Raw genomic sequence first — 16,655 nt, forward strand, 5'->3', positions numbered from 1 at the left:
CCAAGCTTATTACATCCGTCGCTCTGAGCGTTATTACAGGCTGTACAAGCAGAGAGCCCTCCTGTTATTCTCACTCATGTAATCCTTTAAAACAGCGGTGGGGAACCTCCGGCCCGCGGGCCGTATACGGCCCCCGTAGCTGGTCTTTGTGGCCTGCCCACCCTCCCGGCGGCTGTGAAGGGAAGTCAAGTACAGGGGAAATCTCGCGGACTCCCTGCACAGCCACCGGACCACACAGACCGGCGACTCTCAAACTGCGGCAGCCGTTGGAGCGTGAGACGGCTGCCACAGGGCAATTTGTACGTTTATTTTTATTTTTTAAATGGCCCCCGAGGCATTTTCAACCAATGCAAATGGCCCTTGGCCCCCTAAAGGTTCCCCACCCCTGCTTTAGAAGTATAAAGCTTGGATCGATAGGTGTCCTGAAAGGCATTAGGTGCGTTAGTGTTAAGCCACCGATCTTGGCTGAAGCATACATCGTCCAGTGTGTTATGTTTCAGGGGCTAAATTGCACATTCATTTGCTATCAGTACAAAAAAAAAGAAAGTCCGAAATCGACAAATCATGACCTGTTGGAAAAATGCATTTAACGCTGTGTACAGTCCGAGTGTTCTGATATCACTATGTTCCGATTATGGGCAATAATCATCATAGTAGTCATCAATAGTAATCAGCTTCTTATTCTTACTCGTCCTATCTTCATTTCAGGAGCCTACACCAAAGCGGAAAATGGTGGAGGAGCCTGTCCACGAGTTCCGATCGCCAAAGGGGACAATTACTCAGCCACTGAAGAAACTGAAGATCAACGTCTTCAAGGTCCACAAGTGCGCGGTCTGCGGCTTCACCACCGAAAACCTTCTGCAGTTTCACGAACACATACCCCAGCACAAGTCCGACGGGTCCTCGTACCAGTGCCAGGAATGCGGCCTTTGCTACACCTCCCACGTCTCGCTCTCCAGGCACCTCTTCATTGTTCATAAGCTCAAGGAACCACAGGCATCGGCCAAGCAGAATGGATCTGGAGAGGACGGTCAACAAGAAAACGAACTGAGAGTTGGGAACAAGGCAGCGGACGATCTGACCTCAGACAAGACGTGCAAAGTCTGCGCAAAGACGTTTGAAACTGAAGCTGCCTTAAACACTCACATGAGGACTCACGGGATGGCTTTCATCAAATCAAAAAGAATGACCTCTGTGGAGAAGTGACGATGAAACGCGTCAGTCCCATAGATTTCTGGGGAGCTCTGAGGTCGGATCAACAGTTTTTTATGTGTGAAAAATTGGAGAGGGCCGAAGGAAGGCTAGAACCTTGTAGGCGCTACTTAGATAGTTCATCCAATCTGCCTTTCAAAGACTTTCACGCTCCACCATTAAAGCAGTGTTCCGTGTGAAACGCGTCGTTAACAGATGTGTATATATAGAATACTTTTTTGATACTCTGACTGTATCGATGAAGAAAATTTTCTTTTTTTATACTTTATTATCTCATAGGTGAGAAGGATATTTAACCGCTGCCAGTCTGCTTTCCATGATAGATGAACATTGGCAGTGTACAGGTGGTACAGATAGGTGCCGCTTTAGGCTATTTCTGAATGCTTCAGAAAGATATATGAATGGGCATAGTTATATATACCGGGGCTAGAGATAATCTGGGGGACGTTATCGCAACTGGTGCACATGAAAAAAAAAGGGTAACCCACGGCAACCACAGTCACGTATCACTTTTCTAATCTAGTTTATGAATGGCAAGGAAACATGCCATTGCACTTTTAGCCAGTACACTAATTTATTTTTGTTTTTATTAATGTCCCTGATTGGTCACTTGTCACACAGTGGTAAAGTGGTTCTGTTTTTGCTCTTTGGTGCTGTAAAGAAATGATGTGTAAGTATATTCACATACGGCATTACCTTCTACGGGTTTTACTTCTTTATTATGGGCACTATGATGTCAGTGTTAGGAGCTAATCGCAGCCTGTAGGAGATTGGTTTAAATATCTAAAAAAAAAAGTAGCAATACACCTTAGGTGCCGTTGCCTGGGTAAGAGGATCAGGCCGGCCTGACGTGTTTGGCTGTACCATGTTCTCCCCCCGGTTTTTGTGTTAGATCTACCTTTTTAGGGGGTGCAGCCTTATACCAATAAGATGCTACAAGCTTTTTTTAGGGGGGAAATTTAGCATTGAAATCCCCCGACTGAATGCGATTTATTGTCATCTTTATCTTTTAAGTGGAGAACGGAGGGTGGGCGGGTGGGGGGGACCCACTTTGCCAAGTGTTTCTTATACTGCATCTCTGCCACTACAGGCCACAGGTTACTTCCCTTTATCTTTATATATTCCTTCTCAGCTCCTTTCACATTTGTTTGGGACACTGGGGCAAATGTATTAAGCCTGGTAAAGTGATGAAGTGGAAGGTTATATTGCAGCAGCCAATCAGCTGTGTTTAAAAAGACAGTTAAGAGTTGATTGGCTGATGCGTTATCACCTTCCACTTTACCAGGCTTAATACATCTGCAAAACTCAGACTGCAGTTATTATAGCTGCTGTGACATCACTGATCCTCTCTGCCAATCCGTATACAGCATTTCTGCTTAGCAATACAGTCTGTTTGGGACACCGATCCTAAACTGAAAAAAACTTCACTTCTTTTTTATAGAGTCTGGCAGAACTAGGGACACACTATTGTAAAAGTAATACTCTGCATAGCGCCAGGCTATCAACCTTGGGGTTTGAGGTGCACTATCCAAATTCTGCTGTGGAGCCCGGTGATGCCCCTGTATTGTGCTATTATCCTGGGTAACATTACAGCTCACACAGGCAGCATAATGGTAGATTTCTACAAAGAAGCAGTGTCGGTGATGTTACAGTAAGCCAAACTGACGTGCTGTGCTTTGCACCTTAAGTATCAGATCCTATTACAACGTTGTGCTAAAGATGTGACACGCGGCTTCATCACCCTGTAATGGAAGGGAGAGCAATGCCTCCGTCCCACGTTACACAGCTGCAACGCATTTCACCATCATGTACGATCATTTCAATTTTGCACCCAAGATGCTTTTTAAAGTTCACTGGGGATTTAAATCTAAAAAAAACCCCATTGGTACGGAATGTCCTATATCTGCTATCTTAGAAGAATATTCGGTACTTGTGTATTTTGGCGGCGCCCATCGCATCGCATACCATAAGGCTGGGGTAGCCAACCCTAGTCCTCAAGAGCTACCAGCAGTGCATGTTTTGCAGGTCTCCTCACAGAATCACATATGAGCTAATAAGCTCCATCTGTGGATCTTTTAAAATGTGTCAGTGATTAATGAGTGCAGCTGTGCAGCAGCTAGGTTGTCTGGAAAATGTGAACTGTTGGTAGCTCTCGAGGGCTAGGGTTGGCTACCACTGCCATAAGGCATACGATGGTATGCGATGCGACGCGATATCGCGCGATGCTGTACAATGTCATACAATTTAAAAATTGTATGACATTGTACATGGCATACAATGCCATACAATGCGATGCGATGCGATTAAACATTGTATAAGCACCCTAATGATTGCTTACAATGTGAAATGCACCCCAACGCCACCCCCCCCCCCACACTATAAACGTGTACCCGAAGCGTGGCGAGCACAGCTAGCCCGCGAGGGGCAGCGGTACGCGTCCTCCGACCTTTTCATACCCCCACTATCCACGTCGGCGTGGAGTTGGGAATAGAAAGTGTGGCGAGCGCAGCGAGCCACCGAGCCCGAAGCGTGATATCCGCGTCCGCTCGCCACCGAGCCTGAAGCGTGGCGAGCGGACGCGGATACCTGTGAAGCCCGCGAGGGGACTCCGATACCTGTGAAGGTATCCGCGTCCCCTCGCGATGCATGCCATGCGATGAAAACATCGCGCGATGCACATCGGGGGCGCCGCTATAATACACAAGTACCAAATATTCACCATTTCTTGAGATCACAGAATACCCCTGACACAACCCCAAAAGAAAATTGTATCTCCGTCTTATTTAAAAAGGGAATCTGTAGATAGAATCGTCCTCGACGTTCAGATTTTATATGCATTTTTAATGGTCCATGGGGGTTACAGCGATGTTGAATGTGTGTGCAGCCAAATACCTCATAAAAAATGTAAGGTTTGCCCATTTGTCTTCTTCTTTCATTTTTATTTAAACTGTATTTTTTAGGATCTGCACTCCAGAAGGCAGGGAATGGCCGAGCGTTCATAATTGTGGGGGAACCCAGTATGTACGTAGGGAACGTTAGTAGAGCTGTCGTCATAAGTAACAATTGTCTCTTTGCTGGAACTGGTTCACGTCAAAGAACTTGTGTTGTGGTATAGCTCACAGACAGTGTCTAGGTCAACATGCATAAAGTTGTCGACACAAGGTAAAAGTGGACATGAGTTTTCATGTTGTTTTTTGGTTGGGGATGTGGACACCCAGTTGGTGTACCATGTCCCCGAGCGTAGTTCGAATAGCTTTGGCCCAGTCACTCTGTTACTACTGTTCTTGGCAAACTTTACCATTTGGGGGGAGGGAGGGGGGTATTTAATCTTTGACAAATTTTTTACCAAGTGAAAAAACAGCAAAGCAGGGGTGTAACTAACTATTTAGCGCCCCCCCCCGCCGCACGTTTATTCGGCGCCCCCCACACACACACACACCTAACCTGCCCCCCCTTCTTACCCGCGGTCTGCGTCTCGCCCGGCTCTCTGTCGGGACCTTCCTGACGTCACGGTCCCGGCCGGCTCCTGCTGCTACAATGAAAACGGACTCTTAGAAAATGGCTGCCCCCATACTGCAGACAGAAAACTGTCTGCAGTATGGGGGCAGCCATTTTCTAATTGTAAGTTTTCATTGCAGCAGGAGCCGGCTGGGACCGTGACGTCAGGAAGGTCCCGACAGAGAGCCGGGCGAGACGCAGACCGCGGGTAACTATAGCCCCAAAGCCCCCCCGGCGGCGCCCCCAATTTCTCTGCGCCCCCCCGCCACCGCGGGGGCTGCGGAGCTATAGTTACGCCACTGCAGCAAAGATTCGCCCTTCAGTATTTAATCACGGGCATTTTAGTTTTTGAGTACATTTTCGCCCATGCAATTTCACTTTGTTTTGGGGGGAACCACATGAGCAAAAACGTGTGAAAATGGCCGCGAATTCGACAACACCAACGTGAATTTGCAGCAATTCTGCCATTTTACACCAATGCTGCATTTTTGGCCCAGGCAAAAAAAAATCAGCACTGGAATTAACTAGGGCAAATCGAATTCGCCCAAAAAATGGGCGAAAACGGATGATTTTTCTCTGGCAATAATTTCAGCCGGGATTGGATGAAAAACAAAAATCCATGTCCACTTTTTCATGTCTAGTCCTTTTCGTGGTGACTTTTTTGCTTGGTATTACAGAATTTGTTGTGCAGGGATCTTCCCCTCACATGCAAACGCCAATCAATTATAATATATATAATATACTGTATATACAATATACAGGTTGAGTCTCCCTTATTTGTGTATTCCAAAACCCAAAATATTCCCCCTCCCGCCTTTTTTAATACTTACCTTGTACCCCGTTGTCCTTTTCAGTGGCATCCCCGGTCCCAAGGATGCATAGCTTGTGCAATTCACCCCTGGGACCGGAGATGCCGCTGATGAGGATTCCCAAGGCCACCGTGGGCAACACCGGGGCAACACCAGGAGTCCAGGTAAGTATGGAAAAATGTATATATTCCAAATTCCACAAAAATCCCTTATCCAAAATGCTTGTGGTTCCGAGCATTTCCTATAAGGGATACTCAACCTGTGTATAATACTGTATATATAATATATCATAACACCGCACATACTCACGAACATCATGTTTCATTTGCACATTTATCTGATGCTATAACTTATTATTATATGTAAGATTTAGGACAGAAGATAGGTAGAAAATTGTCCCTTTTTCATATAAATCTTTTTCTCTGTGAGACTTCCAGGATCTATTTTATTTGTCCGTTTTTATTTGTTTCATTTTTTTGTACCAATTCTGTATCCATATGTTTATTTTGTATTCATTTTATATATATATAAATATATATATATTTTCTGTAAATATTTAAAGTGCATGAATACTTTCCGTGGTTGTCCAGGTAAGAGGTCTTGCTGCTGTCAAGGTTGTTACTATATTCATAAATATATATACTTTGTGTCTTTGTAACTGTATTAAACACATTTCACATGTACGTAAATAAAAGTGGCGTATTTGACTGATTTTTTTGCACCATTGCCTGCCATGTTCAATTAAGGTTGTGGGCGTTGGTAAGCCCGGGTCGTCGTGTCGCAATGGTCTGTATTTGCGTCACTCGAGCTTCCTGGCAAGGCCTCGTCTCTATAGGGGACGGGAAACCCGAGACGCGTCCTATTCACAGGTAAAGCTGGGGTGCTAATTGATTCTTTTTCCGTATTATGATTTTTGCTGGAACTCTACAGCTGCTCTGGGAGACGGATTTGTTGTTCTGATTAGTCAGTTGCTTGACCAATTCTCTATAAAAGCCAAAGACAGAGATCATTGGCAGCGTTATTACCTACACACTGCGATGGCCGGAGATAATTCGCGTTGTTCTATCGCAATGTCCAGAGCGTTTGTGTTTATCCTGTGTGTCCTTGGCATTGCTGCCTCTCCAGCAAATATATCACTGAAATGTTTAAAAGACACTATGGAGTACCTATCGGACCTGAATTCCAAGGAACCCAAATCCTATGCTGTTCTCAGTGAGTATTTCAGTTAATATTGTTTATTTGTTGTTGGTTTTTTTTGGGGGGGGGGGGCTTCCCTCTTAATGTATTATTGCCATCACCTGTTTTAAACAGGTTCATTGATAAGGAAGGTTTTTCACCAAATGTGATGATAATCATAAATTAAAAGGAAAGTCCAGGAACAGAGCATTGTGTCCCTCCTGGATAGGGTGATGTTGGGAGGTATACAGTTCAGGGTATTCAGGTCCCCATCAGCTGCACAGGTGTACTCATTACTTAGTCACACGCCACACAGGTAGAGTTAATTATTTCACTTGCGATTTTGTGGGGAGGCCTGGAAAACATGGACTGTTTGGGGGTCCTGTGTACCCAGTCTGAGAACCTAATTATTTAAGCAATTAAAAAAGTTTTTGTTTAAAACCATGGTTGCCTACCTGACCCTCTCTATGCGGGAGAAAATGCTCTGTTCCTGGACTTCCCTGGTAATGTATGGTTGCCAGCACCTGTGGTGAAATGCTGGCCACACATCAGACCAACTTTCCTCCAACCATCCAACTAGTTGGTTGGTTGATGATTGGTTTTTAGTTAAAAATTGTGGTGATGGTGTGCTTTTAGGTGGATAGCCTTGTGGGATATAAGGAGGAAACTGTTTTTGAATCAATATGTTTATTGAAATATATATATTAGATACAATTTACATAAGTGCATGAACTATGTACAGTCTTAACCTTGATGAGCCTCAGGGAGGGATGGGGAAACCAGCAGGTTCCTTTTACCATAAGTCTGTGGGGACTTATGTCTCATGTGAGGTTTGAGGGTGGGTGGATGAGCCCTGCAGTTATGACGCCGCTGGGTATGAGAGTGCCAATAGGACTCTTTGCACCATAAGCTGGGGATAGCTTATGTCTCAATCCGGTATAGTTGGTTGGTTGGACTGAAAATCTGGTACTGTATGGGGCACATTCCAATAATCAATTTGCTCACAAACTCAGGAGAATGGACAAAAACCTTCAGTGAAATTGTTTAAATCAAATAGGTCCAACTACAGTGCATTGTCTGAGTGACAGTTGTCCATTTTCCGATTTGGGAAACAAAAGACTTCATTACAAATTACATTTGCTCCTATCCAGCACCAGGTTTTTATTCCATCCAAGCAACTAATTGGATGGTTGGAGGAAAGTTGGTCTGATGTGTGGTCAGCATTAGCAATTACCCAGCTCCCCACAGGTGATGGCAATCCTACATTACCAGGGAAGTCCAGGAACAGAGCATTTTCTCCCTCATGGAGAGGGTCCGGTAGGCAAGTATGGGTAAAACGTGGACTGATGATGAAATTGACACTGACATTTCCTCATAGGTCAGCACGATGGATCCGATATGATTTCCCGGCGGTCGGGATCCCGGCGGTCGGAATCCCGACACTGGAATCCCGACCGCCGAAATCCCGACAAGGGGGGGACATGGATCGCCCCCCCTTGCGGGCTCGCTGCGCTCGCCACGCAGCGGGCCCAGTGCCTCGCTACGCTCGGCACGCTATTTTATTCTCCCTCTATGGGTGTCGTGGACACCCACGGAGGGAGAAAGTTTCGGGATTTCGGCGGTCGGGATTCCAGTGTCGGGATTCCGACCGCCGGGATCCCGACCGCCGGGAAATTAACCGCATCCCAGCACGATTGCGTTGTTCACAATCTATTGATTGTACTAAAAATTTGTAGAGTGAAGTGGAAATAAACCCTAGGTATAATCTGAGTCCATTTTGCCTTGAAATAGATTATTCGGAAACACTGTGTACATATTCATGTCTTGAACTGTAATGGGGCCTACACACTTAGGAGTTGATTCTGGTTGACTCGCAATATAGCGAGTTCTGCCACGTTCCAATGTTTTGGGGACTAGAGAGGTGCGAGCGCTTTTAAGCTAATTCAGCCTGCCGTAAAGTGCGCCTGATGCGAGTGCGAATCATCGTCAGCCAATAGGATCAACCCCCAAGTGCGTCAGAGCTAAATTGCTCAGATATGATCGCGAGATCTCACAGCATTGTCTCGTAAGCCGCGGCGCTCCGTCTTCTGCAATGGACTGTTCCAGTGATACCTGTGTATGAAATGCAGAGCGTTCCGCAGCACTGTGCTGTATCCTAGGATAGTATGTACTGTGCCGTATCCTAGAACAGTATGTACTGTGCCGTATCCTAGGATAGTATGTGCCGTATCCTAGGACAGTATGTACTGTGCCGTATCCTAGGACAGTATGTACTGTGCCGTATCCTAGGACAGTATGTACTGTGCTGTATCCTAGGACAGTATGTACTGTGCCGTATCCTAGGATAGTATGTACTGTGCCGTATCCTAGGACAGTTTGTACTGTGCCGTATCCTAGGATAGTATGTGCCGTATCCTAGGACAGTATGTACTGTGCCGTATCCTAGGACAGTATGTACTGTGCCGTATCCTAGGACAGTATGTACTGTGCCGTATCCTAGGATAGTATGTACTGTGCCGTACCCTAGGACAGTATGTACTGTGCCGTATCCTAGGATAGTATGTACTGTGCCGTATCCTAGGATAGTATGTACTGTGCCGTATCCTAGGATAGTATGGGATTCAGTATTGAATCCCGGCGTTCAGAATCCCGACAGCCAAAATCCTGACAAGGGGGGGACGTGGATCGCCCCCCCTTGCGGGCTCGCTGCGCTCGCCACGCAGCGGGCCCGGTGCCTCGCTACGCTCGGCACACTAATTTATTCTCCCTCCAGGGGTGTCGTGGACACCCCAGGAGGGAGAATGTGTCGGGATTTCGGCGGTCGGGATCCTGAACGCCGGGATCCCGACCGCCGGGATTTTAACTGCATCCCATAGTATGTACTGTGCCGTATCCTAGGATAGTATGTACTGTGCCGTATCCTAGGATAGTATGTACTGTGCCGTATCCTAGGACAGTATGTACTGTGCCGTATCCTAGGATAGAAGATAGTATGTACTGTGCCGTATCCTAGGACAGTATGTACTGTGCCGTATCCTAGGATAGTATGTACTGTGCCGTATCCTAGGATAGTATGTACTGTGCCGTATCCTAGGACAGTATGTACTGTGCCGTATCCTAGGACAGTATGTACTGTGCCGTATCCTAGGATAGTATGTACTGTGCTGTATCCTAGGATAGTATGTGCTGTATAAACACGTGACTTGGGGCTGAATAACTGCACCCTAAAAGCGAAAAAAAGATTTCAGTGTTTGTATTCATCAAACCATTAAGTATCCCAGAACTAACAGTATCGTGTAGACCAGGGGTGGCCAAACCGGTCCTCAAGATCTACCAACGGTGCATGTTTTCCAGGCAACCTGTGGATCTATAGTAGGAATGAATGCAGCAGGTTTGAAAATGTGACAGTTAGTATTGACTACAGCTGTGCACCAGCTAGGTGATCTGAGACATGTGACAGTTAGTAATGACTACAGCTGTGCACCAGCTAGGTGATCTGGGGAATTTGACAGTTAGTAATGACTACAGCTGTGCACCAGCTAGGTGATCTGGGGAATGTGACAGTTAGTAATGACTACAGCTGTGCACCAGCTAGGTGATCTGAGACATGTGACAGTTAGTAATGACAACAGCTGTGCACCAGCTAGGTGATCTGAGACATGTGACAGTTAGTAATGACTACAGCTGTGCACCAGCTAGGTGATCGGAGACATGTGACAGTTAGTAATGACTACAGCTGTGCACCAGCTAGGTGATCTGGAAAACATGGGCCGTTGGTAGATCTCGAGGACCGGTTTGGCCACCCCTGGTTTAGACTATAACAACGGTTCTGCGTCAATGTTAGATTGTAAACTAGGCGACATAAGCGTCTCCTGGCAGCCTTTACTTAGGGTTAACTAAGGAACTATTTTTTATACGTCTTCTGTGGAGTTTCCATCTCTTACTATTCTGGGGTGCGGATTATTAGACAGATAGGGGGTGATTCAGCTTCGAATTCGTTCCAGTTCCGATGGTGGGAAGGTGCTCACTAGGCAGCAAAAATACGAGCCAACCTGAATCAGACCCATAGTGTTAGATAGACAGTCAACAGGTCTAACCCAAAAGGTCAACGTGCCATGGGTTCACACGGGAAAAGTCTAGAAATTAGACACATAAAAAATGAGACCTCATTTTTTTTTTCACTTTTTTTTTTGGTGTCGACAACTGTGGACATGGACCCCCAGTTAGTGTAACACGTACCCTTGCTTCGGGCTTGGGGCTTTGCTGCGCTGGGCACAATATTCTATTCTCCCTCCCTGCCGACATATATGGTAAAAGCCATTAAAAAATAAAAATAATTAAAAACTCATGTCAACCTTGTCGTGTGTCTTTTTAATGTTGATCCTGTCGACTTGTTGCATGTTGACCTTTTGGGGGTAGACCTATTGAAATGTAGCACCACGTCCCCTCGCTACGCTCACCATGCTTCGGGCACAGTGGCTCGCTGAGCTGGACACACTTTTTTATTCTCCCGCCACGCCTTAGTGGATGGTAGGGCATGAAATACCTGTTGGCACATGTCGGCTCAAAAAAACGTGAAAAACCCCATGTCGACCTTTTGACTGTTAACCTTGCCCGTGATGGCCTAATGCTTGTGTCAATCTAATGACATGTCAACCTAGAACCATGTCCACCTTTCTGCATGTTGACCTAATGGTGTAGACTCAATGCATGTCGACCTAATGACCGTATCTCCCTTGCTCGGTACACTTTACCATTCCCAGTGGTAGTCCATGTGCATCCTAAAGCATGAAACAGTCCAGATAATGTTCAGAAAAATAGTGAAAAACTACTGACGACTATGGTCATGTCGACATTTTGATTGTCTCAGCCTTTTGTCAATGTCACCCTTTTTCAAGGTGAACCTAGTGAATGTCGACCTTTTGGTGTCGAACTATTGATTGTCGACCTAGAGACTTTAGAGCTGTCATCCCGATCCCCGTCGATGCCGATATTGACAGCGTTGGAGACCTGGCGGGGTACACACTTGCGTACATACTTGCCGATGGTGGCGGGAGGGGAGTTACGGGGGAGCGAGGCCCACGCTGCAGCATGGCCGTCATCAGCGCCGTCGAGAGGGAGGGGAGATACTTTTTACCCAGTCCCAGGTCTGCTGGAGGGGCCCAATTCTCGCCCTGCCTCCTTCTTTGCAGGGAGCCGGGCAGTGGTGAGAGAGATCACAGGCTGCCGCCGCAGCACAGCCTCTCTCCCCAGCTCAGCACCCACTGCTCAGTGTCATCTCTTTCCTTCTTTTCATGGGGTGTGGCCCCACCCCCTCCATTTTAACACAGACGGCTGACCCCTCGGCGCCCTGGCCATTGTTAGCAAGGACCTCCCTTGTATGTACAAGCAGTATGAGGGAGGGGGTCATTTACTATACGTGAGACCATTCATACTAGACGAGATAGTCAAATATATCCCTCATAAAGGGGCTTATTCTAGTTCACTCTGAAAGGCACAATCACTCTCTAATGGACAAAACCATATGCACTGCAGGTGGGGCAGATGTAACATGTGCAGAGAGTTAGATTTGAGTGGGGTTTGTACTTCAAACCGATATCTATATTGCAGTTTAAAAATAAAGCAGCCAGTATTTACCCTGCACAGAAACAATAAAACACCCAAATGTAATTCTCCCTGCACATGTTACATCAGCCCCATCTGCTGTGTAGCGTGGTTTTGTCCATTAGAGAGTGATTGTGCCTTTCCGAGTGAACTAGAATAACCCCCAAAGGCCCTTCTTATAGATAGTGATATCTTTATCTCATCTAGCATGTGCTGGGGCATCAAGATTGTTCTCCTACCTTATCGGTGAGGGTGGATTTTTCATCACTTTTTCAGTTCTTTTATCCGGCCAGAGAGGGTTATTCTTAGCACAGAGACGTGTATTCCGTTGTTCTCGAAGAAGTCTCACTTTATGCAAGAAGACTACGAGGAACTGAATGAGCAGCAACTGCCACAATATCACTCCCAGCGCGTAAATATTTACATTCCCAAACAAATGAACATGTTTTCTTACTGGAACTCTAGAACGCTGGCTGCTTCTGTAGAACAAATTGCTTTCTTCTGATATAAGTGCTGTCATTATATCAGTCAAAATGAAATTCATGTTTGCAACACATCACTTGAACAAATGGAAACATTAAAGATTACAGTGTTCTGTGAGTCAATTCTTACATAAAGGTTTAATCCACAGCATATGATCAACGTGGTGGAATGGTTGACCTGACTGGTTGACACACGAAAAGGTCAATGTGAGTTTTTGGGGGGATTTTTTTTAACTTTTTGATACTTTAGCACCTGGCTTGAAGCATGCAGATGAATTGGGGATCCACATGTTCAAGTGCCGACAATGACCCCCCCAAAAAAGAGAAAACCGGACGTCAACCTTTTTCATGTCCATCTTTTGCTTGTATCATTCTTTGTCACAACTTTTTTATCCTAGTTTTAATCAGCCAAAGAACCTGTGTGACCCATGAGCACCCCAATTTAAAGGGATAACATTGTAAGCCAAAGTGCATGCCATCTATTCAGTATTGTCCTTACTTTTCTCGAAAGATAAGGATGTATCTTTAGGTCACCTTTTATACGCTGAGACAAAGCAATATTTCTTAGATCTATGGTTGGTAAAAGAACCATGGCTTCCTTCTGGAAATGAGAGAGGACAATCCGTGGCTGCTTTTATCATCTCTTTACGTTATTGTCGGAGAAATGTTAAGAGGCTCCCAGGCACTGCACAAAGCATAGCCCCAGGCAGACACCTCGAAGCGAGATTCTCTGCTGTACAATCTCATGTTTCAGTCACTTTTGTTTAATACGGGATGATGTGGGGAACACGGACTCTTTTTCTGAGAATTACGACAGTGGAAAATAAATGATTTATTATTATTAACTGTTCCTTATATAGAGCAGCAACTTCCGTTGCGCTTTACAGTTGGACACAGATAAAACAAAACTGGGTAATAAAAAACAGTAATAGAGGTAGTAAGGCCCTGCTCGCAAGCTTACAATCTATAGGGAAATAGGCATTGATACATAAGGTAAGGTTGCATAGTTATACGCCGATTGCAAGGGTTCTAGGTGGGCTGAATTGATATCACACCACTGCAATGAGGAACCAGGGTCAGAAGAAAGAAAAAGTGAAGAAAGAGAAGATATGTGTGGACTTCAGTGGGGACGTTATTGGATAGGAAAGGTTATTGATGATTGAGTGAGCGGTTCTGGAATATAAGCTGCCGAAGAGGTGAGTTTTCAGGGAACGCTTGAAGGTTTGGAGACTGGAGGAGTCTTATTGTGCGTGGGAGAGCTTTCTTCAGAAGAAAGTCCTGCAGTCGTGGATGGGAGTGAGTAATGAGTGTGGGCGAGAGAGGTAGAGAAGAGTGGAGAGGTCAGGTTGGGGGATATTTTGAAATAAGCGAAGAGATGTATGTTGGCGTACATAAAAACAATGAAATACAGTATATGTAAGCTGTAAGTGCGGCAATCGGGGCTGGCTCAAAAAATTAATAAGCTAAATGCTCCTCTCTCTCTCTCTCTCTCTCTCTCTATGGCCCTTATTCTGGTTCACTTGCAAAGGCAAATTCCTTCTCAAATGGACAAAACCATGTGCACTGCAGGTGGGGCAGATGTAACTTGTGCAGAGAGACTTAGATTTGGGTGGGGGTTTTACTTCAAAGTGAGATCTATATTGCAGTGTAGAAATAAAGCAGTCAGTATTTTCTGCACAGAAACAAAATAACTCAAATGTAATACCCCTTTTAGACATACTACCCGGGATTTTCAACCCAGGTCACTCCCGGGATTTTAATAACAGACCCCCTTTCACACTACACCTCAGATCCGGGAAAAACCCGGGTATACCCCTTTCACACATACTGTAAGCCAGGCTTTTCAAGCATTTCAGTGTTTCATCATTAAAATGGGACACTTTGCTGGCTCACAAGAATGACATCATCCAAAGGTGGGAGCTGACTACAAAAGGGCCTGTGGGAAGTTCACACAATACATTGCTGTTATGGCTGCTGAGAACATGTGGAGGATGGACCTGCAGCTGATGACCTTATCAGAAGACGCCCGGGCAGCAAAAAAAAGCGTTGTCACATGTGTAAAACTGAAAAACCCGGGTAAACCCATTCAGACATAAGCCGAGTTAAATACCGGGAAAAACCCTGGTCAATTGCAGGTGCTCAGTATCCGGGAGTGAAATCCCGGGTATACTCTTTCAGACATACGCTAGTCCCGGGTTTGGGCGCGTTCATGTGAAAAAACCCGGGATTTTTGCGTATGTCTGAAAGGGGTATAACTCTCTCTGCACATGTTACATCTACCCCCCCCCCCCCTCCTGCAGTGCACATGGTTTTGTCTATTTGAGAAGGAATTTGCCTTTGCGAGTGAACCAGAATAAGGGCCTATACTTGTGAAAAAAGTGGAGAAGCGCACCATCAGTGCAATGTTTCAACCCTTTACTAATAAAAGCAGCTCGCTTAGGTCATAGTTAGGAGCAGTGGGTATGCCAATAAATAAACAAAATCACCAGATAGCAGCACCGAAGGCCGCAGGTCGGTGGCCGGACCGGTAGAAGGCACTCTTTGGGACCAGATCAGACCACATGTCTACATCAGCATCGGAGGCCACTTCCAACACATTTCATCCGATTGGACTTCCTCAGGGGGTCTCTTGAAAGTTTTATATTTTTATTGTGGACCTGGGCCATCAACTCAAATTCAAGGTATCCAAGGATTGAGATTTTTTTCGATGCCGAATCCTGTGATTGAAAAAAATTATGTGTGATTGGCTTTCTAGTAGAAATGAGGGCAGAGAGGGAGAGACGCGAGTAGTGCCAGCAGGACAGGCCAGAGAATGATCAAGGTGACTATATATATATAAATATATATATGGGCTTTTATGAATCATGGTGCCTTAGGGTAAAAATATTTTTTTCACGGCACCCCTAGGCCAAAAGTTTTAAATCAAGTAAATTGTGTCTATGGGCCTTATTCTAGTTCACTCTTTCTGATAAAATCCTTCTTAAGCCCCGTATACACGGGGGAGATATATTGCTCAGTTTCTCCTTTTCATCAGCGACCAGAGATGGTCGCTGATGAAAGGGAACCTCTGCCGGAGACCAGGTAATCAGCTGGTCGCAGCGATTATAACAGGGCTGAAAACATGAGCGCGCACCCGGCGATTTATCGCAGGGGCACACCCATCACTGGCAATATGGTCGCCAACAACCATATTTCCAGCGATTTCATCCCCTATCGCTGAATGACATCATCAGCCCCTATCGCTATCACAAGAATGACATCATCCAAAGGTGGGAGCTGACTACAAAAGGGCCTGTGGGGAGTTCCCAAAATACATTGCTGTTATGGCTGCTGAGAACATGTGGAGGATGGACCTGCAGCTGATGACCTCATCAGAAGACGCCCGGGCAGCAAAAAAAAGCGTTGTCACATGTGTAAAACTGAAAAACCCGGGTAAACCCATTCAGACATAAGCTGGGTATTATACCCGGGAGTTAAATACCGGGAAAAACCCTGGTCAATTGCAGGTGCTCAGTATCCGGGAGTGAAATCCCGGGTATACCCTTTCAGACATACGCTAGTCCCGGGTTTGGGCGCGTTCATGTGAAAAAACCCGGGATTTTCGCGTATGTCTGAAAGGGGTATAACTCTCTCTGCACATGTTACATCTGCCCCCCCCCCCCCCCTGCAGTGCACATGGTTTTGTCCATTTGAGAAGGAATTTGCCTTTGCGAGTGAACCAGAATAAGGGCCTATATTTGTGAAAAAAGTGTGTACACAGCTTTAGATGGACAAAACCATGTGCACTGCAGGGGGGCAGATGTAACATGTGCAGAGAAAGTTAGATTTGGGCGAGTTATTTTGTTTATGTGCAGGGTAAATACTGGCTGCTTTA

At 45.7% G+C, this 16,655-nt stretch overlaps 1 protein-coding gene across 8 annotated transcripts in view; it reads left to right on the top strand.

Annotated features, from left to right (window-relative positions):
* The window catches only part of ZNF532 (zinc finger protein 532), a 52,419-nt gene extending 47,816 nt beyond the window's left edge, over positions 1 to 4,603 (top strand). For all 8 annotated transcript variants that reach the window (XM_083155267.1, XM_083155264.1, XM_083155272.1 and 5 more), the window contains one exon: positions 709 to 4,603. In XM_083155267.1, the coding sequence (XP_083011393.1) occupies positions 709 to 1,206 (498 nt within the window). In that variant the 3' untranslated portion in view covers positions 1,207 to 4,603. The remainder of the gene's footprint in view (positions 1 to 708) is intronic.
* Positions 4,604 to 16,655: the final 12,052 nt, after the last annotated feature.

This window comes from Crinia signifera, chromosome 1, assembly GCF_055691185.1.
Source record: "Crinia signifera chromosome 1, ASM5569118v1, whole genome shotgun sequence".
NCBI classification, from domain to species: domain Eukaryota; kingdom Metazoa; phylum Chordata; class Amphibia; order Anura; family Myobatrachidae; genus Crinia; species Crinia signifera.